This window comes from Ursus arctos, unplaced genomic scaffold, assembly GCF_023065955.2.
Source record: "Ursus arctos isolate Adak ecotype North America unplaced genomic scaffold, UrsArc2.0 scaffold_11, whole genome shotgun sequence".
NCBI classification, from domain to species: Eukaryota; Metazoa; Chordata; class Mammalia; order Carnivora; family Ursidae; genus Ursus; species Ursus arctos.
This window is the reverse complement of record NW_026622775.1, coordinates 46,117,247-46,133,458: the sequence shown is the minus strand read 5'-3', so window position 1 is coordinate 46,133,458 and position 16,212 is coordinate 46,117,247. Positions and strand designations below refer to the sequence as shown.

At 38.7% G+C, this 16,212-nt stretch overlaps 1 protein-coding gene across 15 annotated transcripts in view; it reads right to left on the bottom strand.

Moving 5' to 3' along the window:
* The window catches only part of RXFP1 (relaxin family peptide receptor 1), a 100,212-nt gene that overhangs the window by 46,008 nt on the left and 37,992 nt on the right, over positions 1-16,212 (bottom strand). For all 15 annotated transcript variants that reach the window (XM_026499555.4, XM_026499554.4, XM_048212152.2 and 12 more), the window contains one exon: positions 1,630-1,728. In XM_026499555.4, coding sequence (XP_026355340.2) covers positions 1,630-1,728 — 99 coding nt within the window. The remainder of the gene's footprint in view (positions 1-1,629; positions 1,729-16,212) is intronic.

Here is a 16,212-nt window from a genome sequence, read left to right as displayed (position 1 = left end):
AGTGGTACAATAGGAACTTTTTCACCCCCAAAGTTTACACTACACTTTCCATTCTGTTTTATACTGCTTTCATGCTTGAAAAAGACATTTAATTATTTACTACAACCCCTTCCTGAACTGTCTTTAAAGAACTCCAATTGAAAATTATATATTTGTTTTTTACTAAAAACTGATTAAATTTTATTTATTTTTTTGATATATCATTTACTGTGTAGCTCCATTCTTCCCATGTAGTTATACTTAGGACACATTTCTCCCAGAGTTCAGGAGTAGGCAAAAAGTTATCTCTCTTGCTGATTGATCTGTTTTTTTCCCCCATTTGTTTGTTTTTGCTTTACAAGCTAGGCTATAAAAGTTATATAACCCATTATCTTCCTTCTTTAGCCCAATGACTACAAAATTCAGAACTAAGCTTTAGACACAGTTATTGAACTTTTCTCAGTGAGGATTTCCTTATATAATTTTTCTTCCCATTCCCTTTCCCATTCACTGTTGAATTTTTGTCTTATATGTTATATTAATGGCTTGACTGTTAGTAGCCAGATTTTTATTGTAAACTGCCTAAAATCCATTTGGGAATAAGGGATATAAAAAGTTTCAATTAAAATTTAAGAAATGAAAAGGCTAGGCAATAAAACAAAAAAATAAAATAAAAACTATGTTTTGAGATAACATGGCATAATCCATTAATATTTTTGCATTATATTAGCAGGTAAATTATACCTGTTACCTTTTTTCTTTCGCAAAAGGTTTTAGCCTTTCAATGATCAAGTAATTTGGTCTCTGTGAGAAAATGTGAGGCTGAGACAGATTGCTGAGTAGCTGGTAGGTTTACAGGATGGATATATGCTCCCTTAAATTGGGGACTGTTAGTAGTTTTTTTAATTAATCTTATTTGAATACTGAAGACAAAAAAATATTAAACCTTTTTAAAAAAGCTGGACTTTTACAATTTGTGATAGAACATAAAGGAAAAATTATAATAAAGGATCCACCTCCCCCCACTATTTAACCAAAGTTTTGTAAAGTTAGGACCAAAATTATAACTCCAAGGCACAAATTTACATTTGCATAATTTATTAGAATAAACAAAATTTATTTAAAGGGAGTTACTTACAAGATCTTCCTGTTCTAAAATATCACAGTCAGTCCTGAGGTTGTACCCTCCCACAGACCCTCCAGTGTTTTTGGAAGTTTTCAGTATGTGACTAAGCATAGCAGGTTATAATTAATGAGGCTTTTTTGTAGTTCTAAAGTAGTTTAGACCCCAGAAGCTTTTTCACTTGCAAACATTAAAGTGTAAACAGCTTCTCTGCTCTACTGTTTCTACAGTTTCCTTTGTAGCAGAGTCTATAATGATTGTGAAAAAGGGACATACAATAGCAACCCTGACTGAGGGACATTAATTTTGTTCACAACAATATCTGGCATAATATATTGCTTTTATACTTAGGATCCCTGACTCACTTTTAAATGAAACCCCAAATTAAGGCTGCATGTCTAATAGAGTTTGCTGTTAGAAAACTATAGTTTACCTTTTTAAAAAAATATGATGGATCCAACCTTTAAAAACATGGTATCTTTTTACGAACTCCAGGAAAAGGAGACTCAATCCTTCTGATTACTTACAGCATTCAGACGTTTGTGTCTCAAAGGGATATGGGGAAGTCATTCTGTGGTAACCGACGATATACTTGTCAAATTGCAAAGGCCACCCATTGTTGTCTCCTAAAATAAAAATCAGAGAGCAGAAAAGTTCAAGAAAACAGAAATATTCTGGTGTGTTGGGAAAAATAGTTCTTTTCTTTAAAAGAAACAAGAGAGTCCCAGACTTAGTGAGATAAACACCATCTGGGAGCTTGCTGACAAATGCAAATTTCTGGGCCTCCCCCCACCTGGAGGTCCTGATTTTATAGGTCTGAGAGGAGTCCCCAAGTCTCCACTCTGGGCACTGCAGATGATTTTTCAGCAAGCAGTGTTTGAACCATATTTTAGGAAACAGTACTTACTTAAGTATTGAAATACAGCACATTGTTCCTAGCATATTAATTATGATTCCCTCAGTCTGCTTCTATCATTTAAACTGACGTGGGAGGTATGTTGAGATGGATAGACAGCCATGATTGTTAGAGAAGAGAAGAAAAAATAACATGCCCAGCATGATTGCATTCCATTTTTTAAAAAAAGGGTACTATGTTGTCACGGATGGTTTTAAGAGGAATTCTCTTCTGAATGCTTACATATTTTCTCATCTATATTTTCTGATTTTCTTTTTTTTTTTTTTTTAAGATTTTATTTATTATGTGACAGAGCGACAGCCAGCGAGAGAGGGAACACAGCAGGGGAGTGGGAGAGGAAGAAGCGGGCTCCCAGCGGAGGAGCCCGATGTGGGACTCGATCCTGGAACTCCAGGATCACGACAGCGCTACCCAGGCGCCCTATTTTCTGATTTTCATAGTAAACTCCTGTATTATTTTAAAAAACACAAAAAAGTAAAAGTCTTTCTTTGGGGAGAAAAAAAGAAAACAATTTTCCTTCACAAAGTTCCTTATGACCTTTTAGTTATCTTTAACCGTAAGAGACAATGAAGCCAATCATGTGATAAAATGGACTATGAATGGGGACATAGGCACAACTTCTCTGGAGATCTTTGCAGGTGGTACAAGTCTTCACTCTACTGGGAGAGTTCAAACGTAATCCTTTCCAGAGGTTCTAAAATTTTTTCAGAATGTTGCCAGGACTCTTTAAGGATGCATAAACATGTGAGCAGATGATAAAAACTATAAAGTTTATTCTGTTTTTATAAACTAGTATTAAATCTAACATTGATTTTTTTTTTTAAAGATTTCACTTATTTATTTGAGAGAGAGAGACAGAGATAGTGACAGAGATAGAGAGAGCAGGAGTAGGGAAGAGAGGGAGAAGCAGCCTCCCCGATGAGCAGAGAGCCCAACTCGGGGCTTGATCGCAGGACCCTGGAATCATGTCCTGAGCCGAAGGCAGACACTTAAGTGACTGAGCCACCAGGTGCCCCAAATCTAGCATTGATTTTATAAATTATTTCTTCCTTGGATGTGTAATTCAAATCTGAGACTTGAATCCAGATATTACAACTTTGTACAGTTGCATGGATTTGGTGACATGGTCTTGATCATTTCCATGTTTCCAGCTCTTATCAGAGGACTTCCAAATTATATCTCCAGCCTGCACTTTTCCTACTGTGATAATATGCACTCGGTTTACTACAGGCATCTCAAATTCAACATTTCTAAAATGCAACTCATTATATTTTTCCATATAATCTTGTTACTTCTTCTAAATTCTCTGGATTGGTGAATGGTCCCCACAATCTATCAAACTGCCTGAAACTGAAAGGTTACATTTCTGGGAATATGCTCATATCTGATGAAATATAATTTGTACGATTTCCCCCCTTCTCCAGGTTGTTTTCTCATTTTTCCACACTCATTAACTCCTCCATGAAGATCATCTTTGGAAAAGGAAAGATATCATAACATTAATGCTATTTATACTTGTAAGACTAGACTTCCTTTTATAAAGAAATCCCGTGAAAAGTGAAAAATTGGAGAGATTATTTAAACATTGTATTTAAAATAGTCTCCTTCCTTTAGCATGCTTCATTAGTTTTAAAACTCTTTTGTCTATTAAAGAAGACTTCAAGATAAATGTAGTGAAGTAATAGACTGAGATCTCAATTCAGAGGGAGATAAGTGATGGCCCTTAAGTTTACCATCTGCGGATTTCAGCACGAGACCCCAGCTGGGCACTAGTAACTAGGGGGCCAGAAACGACATCCCTAGAAACAGCAAATACCAGATATTGAATACCCAGGAACCAGTTCAGGGTGCCTCCCCAGCCTCTGACATCATGAGGATGACATCTCAGGCAGAGAAACAAGAGGAAGGGGAGGAAATTGGGAAGACTGAACTTATACAGCCAAATAGAGACTACAAGTTATTGAGACCATGGTGGATTTTGTGCAGTTTGCTCCTCCTCTTTCTATACTGGGTTTAGAATGCTTTCTCGTTCTTTAGAAGTTGGTAACTCAAATCTATGCTTTCCAGACCTCGAGCCACTAAGGTTCTTGTTATAGATAAGTTTCTGCCATTTGGATGCACACAAGTGAGACTGGACATTTGTAGATATCAGTATTGTGGGTATCTAGCTCGAGCGGGGGCAGTTACTGCAGCCAGCCTCAGGGTTCAGTTTCACAGGTAAAGAGATGATTAGCAGTACTAGTTACACACTAGTGACTAGTGGCAACAGCAGTAGATACTTCTTGATCATGAGCTTGCAATGATGGTGGTTTGTTCCCCACTCCTGACTACTGCTTCTATAGCCTATACAATGATTCTATAAACACCTTCTTCCTTGTAGGAAATATCTTTTTTCTTAAGGGTTCCCTCCACCAAAACCCAATCTAGAGTGATTTCTGTTTCCTCCTCTCAGAGGGGATTGTGGATAACAGACTCTCAAGGATGGAAACATTGGATTGATGAGCTGACCTGGTTGGTTTTGAGGATAATGGCAATACTCTTACTATCAGAAAATAGGACTCTCAAAGGTTATGGCACAGTGCGACAAAGAAGTTACTTAAATGATCACTTTTGGCTTCCTTATGACATGCTCCTTTGAAAGCTACACTCTGGCAAAGTGGTTGTTATGATAAATCATTAGAATGAAAATGAGGAATTTCAAGGGTTGTGGAATAAGAGAGCTATGGAGATGTCCTGGAGAGATTAAAGCAAGGAAATGATAAGCCCAGTGTTTAACATCATCAGTTTGAAAAAGTTCAGAGAACCAGGGAGCTTCCATGACCACTCTAAGATAATCTTTTATCTCTTGTGATCTCAAGGTTGATGTAAACTCAAATCAGATAGAATCTGATCCAATGGGTTACCAAGGTTACAGTATAAGCCTAATTCATGTTTTGTTATCTCTTTTAAGTGAACATTAGGACACTCATTTGGAAGGCGAGAGACCCTGTGAACTGTAATGGGATATTTGAATGTGTTGAGTTGAATTTGAATACTCAAAATCCTTAGCCCAGGCAACCTATCCTGCCAGCATAACAGCTCTCTTCCCCTGTCCCATGAGGTTTGCTGTAGTTTGTTGGAGATCAACTATTACTTTACTTGAGGTAAATAACTTGTGAAGTCTCTCCAGGCCCCACACTTTGAGCATTCTTCTTTGACTCCCAGCCTATTATAAGCACACCCCAGAAGCTAAGCATAAGTCGGACTTAGGAAGTGAAGATTGACATACCAAAAATTTTTGCTCTTTTAGATAAGCAGAAACCCAAGGAAATTTCGTGGGAACAATTTCTGACGGTACTAGACCAGGAGGAGGGACTATAACTTTGGGCAAAGCTCATTAATACAGGTTTCTGGATTCGGTATGCTGGCTCAAGCAATAGTTTGCCAGATTGTTGACTGAATCCAGACTCAACGTTGCCTTAGGCTAAATGAAGTTAGGAGGGAAATACATATGGGTCTTGACTGAGTCACCAAAGGAGTAGATTATGAGGGACACGTCTACCATTGTATTGTAGAACTGCAATGGACCTGGAGTGGACACTGTAGATTGAATTGCTCAACCTCCATTCAATTCCCCCTTCATTGGTGTGTTCCTGGAAAGCAGAGACTGAAAAGCTTACAACATCTCACATCTCCTTCACAGCCAGGATGGGGTACACTCACACACATTTTGGTTGGTAGAAGAAAGGTACAGATCATTTTCCTGCTGGTATGTCTAAAACAGAGAAGTTGTGTTAAGAGGCAATTATAGCAACAGTAGGGCAATTTGGGTATCACTATCTTTGTGGATGCGAAGAGACAGTTGTGTTAGTGGTAGGGGCAGCAGGATCAGCAGTGGTGGTGGTAGCCACTGTCTCAGTCTCTGGATTGCAGCCATGTTGGTGTGCTGTTGGATTCAAGAGCGCCGATGGGAGCCTTGCTGATGCCCACTCTCCCAGCCTTACTGGGGATTTTGTAAGTATTTCAGTTTAACATACCTGGAGTGGGTTCTGTTTTATGCATTAAACCCTGATAGATACAGAGACCATTTGAATTATTGGATTAAAATATGGTTTTAAGTGTGATTGGACATTTACAGCATTTTGGGAGCTCAAGCAGGATCTCATGAGTGAGGACAAAGCAGTGCATTTTTTCTGAAACTCTGAGCTTCAGTGTAGTTAATTTTGTGGTCTTGCTACAGAAATGATGACACTTTTCAACATTTTTCTGCATCTCCCATGTGGGTTCTGGGGACAGGGTCAGGAGTCTTACAAAACTTTCTACTCTTGGGCTCCAGAATTATCTATTTGTATTGCTTCTTGGCCTTTTGGCTAAGATCCAGTGCAGAATTTTCTATTTGTTTCCTTGGCTGTCAGGTTTTGGTTTATGGCATTGGCCTGTCCCCCTTTCCTGGTTTGTCTGTGTTTGTTGGCTTTTTAGCAAGCTTTTACTTTTAAAAACTTGGTTCATATCTTTAGATATAAGAAAGGAGACTTCTGTGAAAGATTTTGACTCCCTCATTTTATTTAAAAAATTTTTAAAAAATATTTTATTTATCTGTTTGTCAGAGAGAGAGAGTACAAGCCAGGCGAAGTGGCAGGCAGAGGGAGAAGCAGGCTCCCCGCTGAGCAAGGAGCCTGATGTTGCGCACTTGATCCCAGAATCCCAGGATCATGACCTGAGCTGAAGGCAGAAGCTTAGCTGACTGAGCCACCCAGGTGTCCCTTGATTCCCCCATTTTAACAGAGGAATTGAATATTAGCACTTAGCACTGAGAAAACTTGTACTTAGCAAATACCTCCTACACTGTAGCAGATACTTTATTTTTCCTCATAACTCTATTCGATCATTATCGTCATCTCCATTTACAGATGGAAAAACTGCCTCTAAGAAGTTTAAATGAAACAGATTATTAAGGATTACTGAAGAGTTAAAATAATAAAATTATTTTCATATTCTCTTTTCTAGGCCAAATACATGATTTATCAGTTGATAGTCTACCTACAGAATTTCAACTTTGGTGTGACGTCAGCTTTAAATATCCAGCTATTGCTGTTTATTACCTATTTTTCTGTTGTCTATTTCATTTCCATTATTGAGGCTCTTACATCAGAATTGTGTAAGCTGCACAAAAATTCATTAAAACAACAACCAGAAGTAGTTATTAACTGGAATTTACGTTCATCACCATAGTTACTTATGGAATCAGTGAAAGCATTGTAAATCATTAAACTATTACTAAAAAAAATTTTTAATTTAAAAATATATTAATTTTCATGTTTATGTTATGGTTTTTTATGCTTTTATAAATGTGATAAATAAAACAAGTAAGATAAGTCATTTGGCTCTGGGTATGTTGAGTCATTAATTATTTTTATAAGCAAGTTTGTTGTGTATCTACAGAGCAAGGGAGGAAGTAGTTTGCAAAGGTCTGAAGAATTTCTCCTTGCAGGCTGGCAGTGCCTTGTTGGCTTGTAGGAGGAGGACGTACACACCCCATGGTCATGTTCACATCCCTGATACATCCACCCAGACCTCAGAAAACAGCAATGGAAATTAGGTGAGGTGACAGCATTCCAGAACATAGGGCTGTTTCTGTGGTTAGTGTTTCACCGCTGCTAGGAAATTTATGAGATCAGGGGGTTGGGTCAGTGCCAGTAGATGTTGATTTTCGTTCACTCTGGTTCTTAGCAGGCCCTGTCTTGAACTCAGTTTTTACAAATGAACTATTTCAATGTGCTGCGTTTTTACCATTAATTGATAGTGCAGTGCTTAAAATCATGGGCTTGGGGCCCTGTGCTAATCCTTTGTCCCTTAACATTACTCTCTATTTTAAGGGGTTCACTGTATATGGCTTTGTTTGCAATATTTTGGTTCAACAAATTCACACAATATAGTTATTTATGCTGCTTCTCTTTTGCTTTTTTTCCTTTTTAAAAAAGATTTATTTATTAGGAGTGCCTGGGTGGTTCAGTTTGTTAAGCATCTGCCTTTAGCTCAGGTTATGATCCCGGGGTTCTGGGATTGAGCCCCGCATCAGGCTCCCTGCTCAGTGGGGAGCCGGCTTCTCCCTCTGCCTCTGCTGCTCCCCTGCTTGTGTGCTCTCTCTCTCTCCTCTCTTTCAAATAAATAAATAAAATCTTGAAAAAAAAAGATTTATTTATTTATTTTAGAGAGAGAAGAAAAAGAGCACAAGTGGGATGGAGGTGGGGGTGGAGAAGGGCAGGGAGAGGGAGAGAGAAAATCTTAAGCAGACTGCCCTCTGAACACGGAACCCTGGGGGAGCTCAGTCCCATGACCCTGAGATCATAACCTGAGCCGAGACCAAGAGTTGGGCATTTAACTGACTGAGTCACCCAGGAACCCCTCTTTCTTTTTCTTAATCCTATTCCTTTTCTCTCCCTTTCTATCTTATTGCACCTCCACACAACACACACACATACACATGCACACACAGAGTGAAAAAAAAAAAGAGAGAAAAGAGGAGAAGAAGAGGAGATACTAGGATAGATGTGGAGAATTTTAAAATGCAGAAAAAAACAGGACAAACCTGCTTATACTTCCCCAAGATAGAACATATCTTTTCCGGGGAGATTTCTTTTTCAACAGCAACATCTTCAAACACACAAGCTTTTCAATAATTAGCTTTACCTTCCTTTCCGCCTTCCCAAAGCATTTGCTTCTTCCCACCCATTACTTCCTCCCGCCAGAAGGCAGGAACATAGAACATGGGAATTGTAGCCAAAATTGCAAAGTTGGAAAGTTAGCATTTTTAAGAAAACAGCTTTTGGTATATGTGTTTCTATATTTTAATTCCTTCATTTTTAAGGACGTCTGGGGCAGTGAGCAGAATGGTTTTTCATACTTGAGTAATGATCCCACTGAAGTCTGATTCTCTGATTTCTCTTGAGGTATCGCAGGGTAGTAATGAGCACTGTCCTCAAAGAACACAGTGGTAGGAATTATGGGCTCCTATATGTTGGTATTCCTGCATGAACAGCATTGAATGACAAATATATATGTTTACTATAAAAGCGATTTTTCTAGCTAAAAATTGATGTAATGATGCTAGTGTTAAAAAAGGAGACAGCGGGTCCCAAATGGTGTCACTGTTGCTAATCCCACATCAGCAAACCGAGATTTAACAGCGGTCTTAATACCCCAGGAGTGTGACCTTTAACCAGCCAACCTGAAATTTCTGGGTCAGCGCTAGGAGGTAATCCGCTGATAAACCCTTTCTGTTTCTCTTGGGAGGGTAACCTTGCCTGAAACAATGCATTCTTTGTTAATGATTTCCTTTTTTTGGTTCCCTCTGGCCTTTAGAAACCTTTCCTTTCCTTTTTTTTAATTTAAGATCTTTTTTTTTAAAGATTTTATTTATTTATTTGAGAAAGAGAGCGAGCACGAGCAGAGGAGAGGGGCAGAGGGAGAGGGAGAAGCAGACTCCCACCTGAGCAGGTAGTCCAATGCAGGGCTCAATCCCAGGACCCTGAGATCATGACCTCAGTGAAGACAGACACTTAACCGACTAGGCCACCCAGGAGCCCCTAGAAACCCTTCCTTTTCTACAGCACAACAAAGCTTCTTTCTAGCTGCTAGCTTGGATGCTGCTCGATTCATAAATCATTAAATAAAGCCAATTTGATCAATTTAGTCAGTTGAATATTTGTTATTTAACACAGTGTGGATAAAAATTAATGACACAGGGGCGCCTGGGTGGCACAGCGGTTAAGCGTCTGCCTTCGGCTCAGGGCGTGATCCCGGAGTTCTGGGATCGAGCCCCACATCAGGCTCCTCCGCTATGAGCCTGCTTCTTCCTCTCCCACTCCCCCTGCTTGTGTTCCCTCTCTCACTGGCTGTCTCTATCTCTGTCAAATAAATAAATAAAATCTTTAAAAAAAAATTAATGACACAGACCAAGAAACATCTGCATGGGCTTAGTAGATATTCGCTGAGTGAATGAATGAATGAATGAGGCTCTATCCTCAACACACTTCAGAGAAAACGCAGTCTCTTCTTCTACAGTAAAATTTGGGAACTGGGGCATTTATTGAAAACACAGTTTTCCAGGCTCCTCTATTGGAGATTTTGATTTATGTGGTCAGTATGGGGTCTAAGGATCTATATTTTCCAAAGGTGTCCCAGGTGAGTCTTAAAACAAGTTTTGGGAGAACTGCATTATGAAATTCACCCTGGAGGACAGCTAGAGCCCTTCCCACATGCAGTGGAGCACAGCTAGATTTAGTAACAGAAAAATCCTGTCGGTCAGAAAAAGCATACTTCTTTTCTTTTAGCAAAGTTGCTGATTGTTAATAGTGAGTAGTCCAAACACTTAAGTAAGATTAATGCAAGTGGTCCTTCATTTAAGGGCACGTTGTTTATATCTTTCTTATTACACTTACTGTAATCTGCTTCATACTATGCTTATTTATATATGCATTTTATCTCCTTATGAGAGTATAGTAGGAAATAATCTTATAAACTTATGCATTTTTTATATACTTCAGTGACCACAGAGGTACTTTAAACATATTTAAAATGTGGTATAGGAAATAACTAAAACATTATTTCACTTGCACCAAGTATTTGTTATAATTTAGTTTTATGGAAAAGTCGATTACACATCAGTTAGAATTCTGGACAAGTCACCTCCCCCTTCCATGCTCTCCGATTCTCCCGGCACTGGTGTGGGGTGCGGGGCAGGGGTGGGGGTTCGAGGGATGAGGTCTGGATGCAAATCGGAAAGGTCCAAGTTTCTTTTCTTTCTTCTCTCTTTTTTTAAAAAAATATGTTTTTATTTATTTTAAGTAGGCTCTGTGCCCAGAGTGGGGCTTGAACTCACGACCTTGAGATCTAGAGTCACACACCAGCTGGGCACACCCCAGGTCCAAGTTTCTTGAATGCACTAATTTGCTACGGTGCTATATTAGGCTCTCCTCAAATAGTTTCCTGGGATTCTCCATGAGAAGAGAGGTCTGTGGTGAAATATGTTTGGAAATGCTGTGTGCTATATCTCCACTTAGGATTAATAATGCATGCTGGCATGAGGAAAGGAGAAAGCAGGCATTAAAGAAATATCTTGAATTTTGTTGAATTCTTGTTAGAGGGACACCATACATTTTGGAAAGTGTTTGCTTTTGCATCTGCACTAGAAAGAGTATGCCTAGGTCACTGGTTTCCAAAACGTAGATCCAGGACCAGCAGCATCAGCATTACTTGTGGACTTAGAAGAAAAGCAAATGCTTGAGCCTCACTCCAGAGGCATCGAATCAGAAACCGGAGATGGGGCTGAGCCACCTAGGTTTTAACAAGCTTGATCTGAGGCATGCTGAAGTTTGAAAACCACTCCTCTGCACTCATTAATCACTTTCTAGGTGTTCTGAATATGGCAATAAAATTGTCTGCGCATCGGGAAGTGAATCATTTCAAAATGTTAAAGCGTGTGATATTCAGCTGCTGTGTTTGTTAAAAATGCAGATTTCTGGGCTTCCATACTACCTACGAGATCAGGATTTGGCAGGGTTGGGGGGGGTTCAGAACTCTAACACCTCTCGCCAGCCCCCAGGGACGGTGCTGCCTCTAGTTCTGACAGCTGGCTTCTCAAAGTTCCCACAGATTTGCAGGAGCCACTCCTGGGTATTTGATATTTAGATTTTGAATAATCAAAAGTTAAGGGACTGGAGTCCCTGAGAGGAGGTCCCAAGGATATAAGCATGCTGCATTGAACCGGTCTCCTCTTTTATTAAAATGAAGGCATAAGTCCCATGGGTTACAGCGTATACCTACTTACTGACTAATGAATGAATAATTTATATAAAGTTTGGATTTACGTAAAGTGGAGCATTTCTGATTCTTAGACATTTACTCAATTTTCAGCACCCATTCTTGGTACATAGGGAGAATCTTTTTCTCAGAAAGTAATGATCCCCAAAGTAAAGGTGCCCTGGGCCATTAGAATAAACCTTTGGATGCTGACTGGCCAGGCAGAACAATTCTGTCAACTAACTATGTGGGATCTCCTTGAATTTGAAATGACAATAGTAGTTTGCTGGGCAGACTGCATTAGCCCCTTTGTAGGCGCTTAATACCTTTGGAGGCAACTCTGAAGAAATTAGGGGTGTGACGTTATCCTGGGCCTATTTTAAAGGAAATTAAGGCCACTAAGCAAACTGTTCTTTGTGGCCTATCTAGTAAGAAATGCTCTGAGATGGAAGTCTGGGTGAAGTCAACCCAAACCTTGTTAAACATTGTTGGATAACCGAACTTGAGGTTAAACTGAGGTTCGTCGAGCAAAGGGAAAAAAAAAGAGAAAGGGGCAAACCAAGAAACAGACTCTTGACTGTAGAGAACAAACTGATGGTTACCAGGGGGAGGTGGGTGGGGGGGATGGGTGAATTAGGTGATGGGGATTCAGGAGTGCACTTGTGATGAGCACCCCGTGTTGTATAGAACTGTTGAATCACGGGTGTTGTACACCTGAAACTAATATCACACTGTATGTTAACTAACTGGAATTTAAATAAAAACTTAACAAAATAAACTGAGGTTTGTGTGTATAGAAAAGTCAACGGTTCAGCTACTTAGGTATTTCCAATGCTATTTTGAGAATAAGAAATAGAAAACCGGGTATTTTTGAACATACAATGCGTGGTTGTGTATTAATACATACTCATGACCCATGTCACTTTTCCTCTTGCATTTTTAACTTTAAAAGAAGCAAGCCACCAACTTTAAATGGAATATTCTAAAATGAGAAGAAGAGCTAAGTTCTACCTCAAACTGCTCGACATTACCACCATTCTGACAGCTGAATAAAAAGCTGTATTTAGGAAGGAATAAAGGAATATTTGGTGTTCCAGAATTTTCAGTTCGGGCCCAATTAAAAATTAAAGGAGTCCTTGAATACACTTCAAACATTCTTAAAATCTTTTTAAAATTTAAGAATATGTATCATCACCATCACACTCATAAATAAATACTCTGTATCTAATTCTCATAGATTAGGAAGTGCCAACCCAGTGACAGGAAAATATTTGGGGGTTTTAACAAAGTTTTTCTTCCCTTGAATTTTTTGCATTCTCTGTCCTTTTTTTCCTACAGCAGGCCGCTAAATTTTTCCACTTCCATTGCGTTGGGGAAAGGACTAGCAGAAACTTGAAGATAACAAAAGGAGTGAAACTCTCAGCATTTGACTTTCAAACGCCTGTATTTGAGATTGAGATTTGGAAAAACAAAAAAGAAGGAACAGCAGGCTTTGCTGTTCCTTGTCTGCCCAAGATACCTGGACAACAGAGGGAGAGTGGAAGGGTCTTCTTGCCCTCTGTTTTCCCTAGGCAGAATCTAGGGGAAACCAGGAACTCTTTGCCTTCGTTACCTCTGCAAAGGCCTTATTTGCAAATAAGGTCACATTCTGAGGTTGTAGGTGGATGTAAATTTTTAGCAGATACTAACCTACTACACCATCCAAAATGTATTAGAAGAGATTCCTATTTCCCCTGTGGATTATAGAAATACCAACCTAGAAATAGAATAACAAACGTCTTCATCATTTTCCTCTGTTAAAATGAGAAATGTTTGAAGAGTCTACGGAGGGCGGCATCAGAACTCTGGTCTTCATGGTAGAGTAATCGAACTTGGCCCCAACAGGGGGGTGAGGTGGGTTGATGTAATTTTGATGCAGAGCCCTTTTTGTATGACCATCTGCTTATAATACAAAAGAAGGAATGCTAGCGAATTTCTAATCTGGAAATGCAGAGTTTTTTTTTTTTTTTTTTAAAGATTTTATTTATTTATTTGACAGAGATAGAGACAGCCAGTGAGAGAGGGAACACAAGCAGGGGGAGTGGGAGAGGAAGAAGCAGGCTCACAGCAGAGGAGCCTGATGTGGGGCTCGATGTGGGGCTCGATGTGGGGCTCGATGTGGGGCTCGATGTGGGGCTCGATGTGGGGCTCGATGTGGGGCTCGATCCCGGAACTCCAGGATCACGCCCTGAGTCAAAGGCAGAGGCTTTAACCGCTGTGCCACCCAGGCACCCCTGCAGAGTTCTTTTTAAATAAGAACCTAGAGATAGTGAATAAGTGCCATATTATCTGAGAATTTGATTCTACTTTAGTATTTCATTTTTACTACTGAGTTAGCCCTCAGTTTAAAATGGACATAAATGATTTCTCAGTGAGGGTCCTCACCTTTTTTTGTAATCCAATTCCCTTGGTATTTACCGAGATGTATTCTCCCAAGTATCTGAGAGCTTTAGCTGAAAAAGTGAAAGGCCCCTCTTTTTTTGGTTTGTCATTCTTGCAACAAATCCTCCTCCAGTGATTCTTTAAGACTTATTATTATTATTATTATTTGGTCTTTAGCCTGTTTGATTGCATCTATGGCAGTTCTGAGATGAAAAATGGGTTAGAGATACATGGCAAAAAGATGGAAATTGTATGGGAATTATGTCAAATGGTGTAACTCAGGAGAAAAAATTGTTCATTTCCATATCGAAGTTTATCAGTAAGGATCAAAGTTATTATAAAAATGGTGCACTTGATTTTGACAAATTTGTCTATATACATCTATAAATTCTGTATTGCCCAAATATTTTAGGAAGAAAGGGATTCTTGTGAATGCAATGGAAAACTTTAAATCTATTGCTTTTGTTTGCATTGTGTCCTGAAAAATATTCAGTGAGTAGATGTTATACTTTTTATACTGAGACATTTTATTTTATTTTTTGTATTCCGTAAACTATCCCATTATCAAGAATTTATCTTTTTAAAGAAAACTGGGAATTCAATAGCCAAATCAGAGTGCTTCTTTAAAATGCCTGTGATAACACAAAAGTTGTATTTTTTCCCCAAATATATTTAGTTCATATTCTAGTTCAATACATGGGGAATCAGTTTTATTTATTTAATGGTGTTTCATTTTTTTGGTGACTCTGCTAAATTTTATTACTACTATTTTGATTTGACTTACTTTTCCACTTTAATAGTTATTATTGGTGTCAGTGTGAAATAGCTTGGAGGTATTTTTTTGGATGTATTTTAGAAGTTCTAATTAAGGAAAAGTCCCCCCCTTCCATTACAAAAAGATTTTTTTATTTGCCAATATACTGTTAAGTCGTAAATGATCCCTCTAAAAGTGATTTTTAGCTGTGGGTTTTTCTTTTATTTATGTGTTAAGGTACTGTATTTTATGTGATTGTAAATATATTTAACGCTGCTTATTCAAATATGCATAGGTTTACATATTCTGAAAAGAACCAACTTTCTGACTTAATTTAATTAGCATTAAACAGAATATAAACATGAATATCTTAAAAATGAACAGCCAGGGAAACACAAATTATCCAGATAGTATAAAATGAGAAGGAAAAAAAAAAACAACCCCACAGCTGGTGAAGGGAATTCAGTAATAAGATGCAAGAGAAATAACTGCATTTCATCATTTTTATCACCGGGGCTTTAAAGGTGGTGGTAAACTTGTGTTTTCCTTCCTGGGATGTTCTGGTAACAGCATGGCGGCTGACCATTGTTGAGGTTTTGACCAGAGTTCAGATTTTTTTTTTTTTTTTTTTTTTTTTGTATTTCTAGATGACTGCAACCAATGCAGTGTCAGTGTTTCTTAGGGAAACGAACACTTTTGATAGTCATGATAATGGAGTTTGTTAGCAAGTGATCAGGCTGGCATCCCATGTGGAACACTTGATTCTAGTTTATTTCTAGTAGCTGATGCTACTATTTCACATGCAGTCCTTATTTTCTTCTCACTTGGGTGTAGGTCCGAGGTTCTCAAAACGTGGTGTGCCTTGGGATGACTTGAAGAGCCTGCAGAAACATCATTGAGCCACTGGCAGAGTTTCTGATTCAATCGGGCTGGGCTGGGGCCTGAGAACTTGCATTCCTAACAACTTCATGGCTAATGCTGAGGGGTTTGGTCCAGAACCACAGTGGGAGATCCGCTGATGTGGGTGAATTTCAAGAGAGATATATTTCTGATATAAAACCAGGAGTAGTTTAACATAGTATCTGTTACATAGACGTGTTTTCATAAGAAAAGATTAAGATTTCACCCATATTTCCAAAACTGGACTTGGGAGTTTTCAAATGTTGGCAATGGTGAATAAAGGAGGTTTTAAAATAGCATACTCTTTTTGGTCTAATAAAAACATTTTAATATTAATTG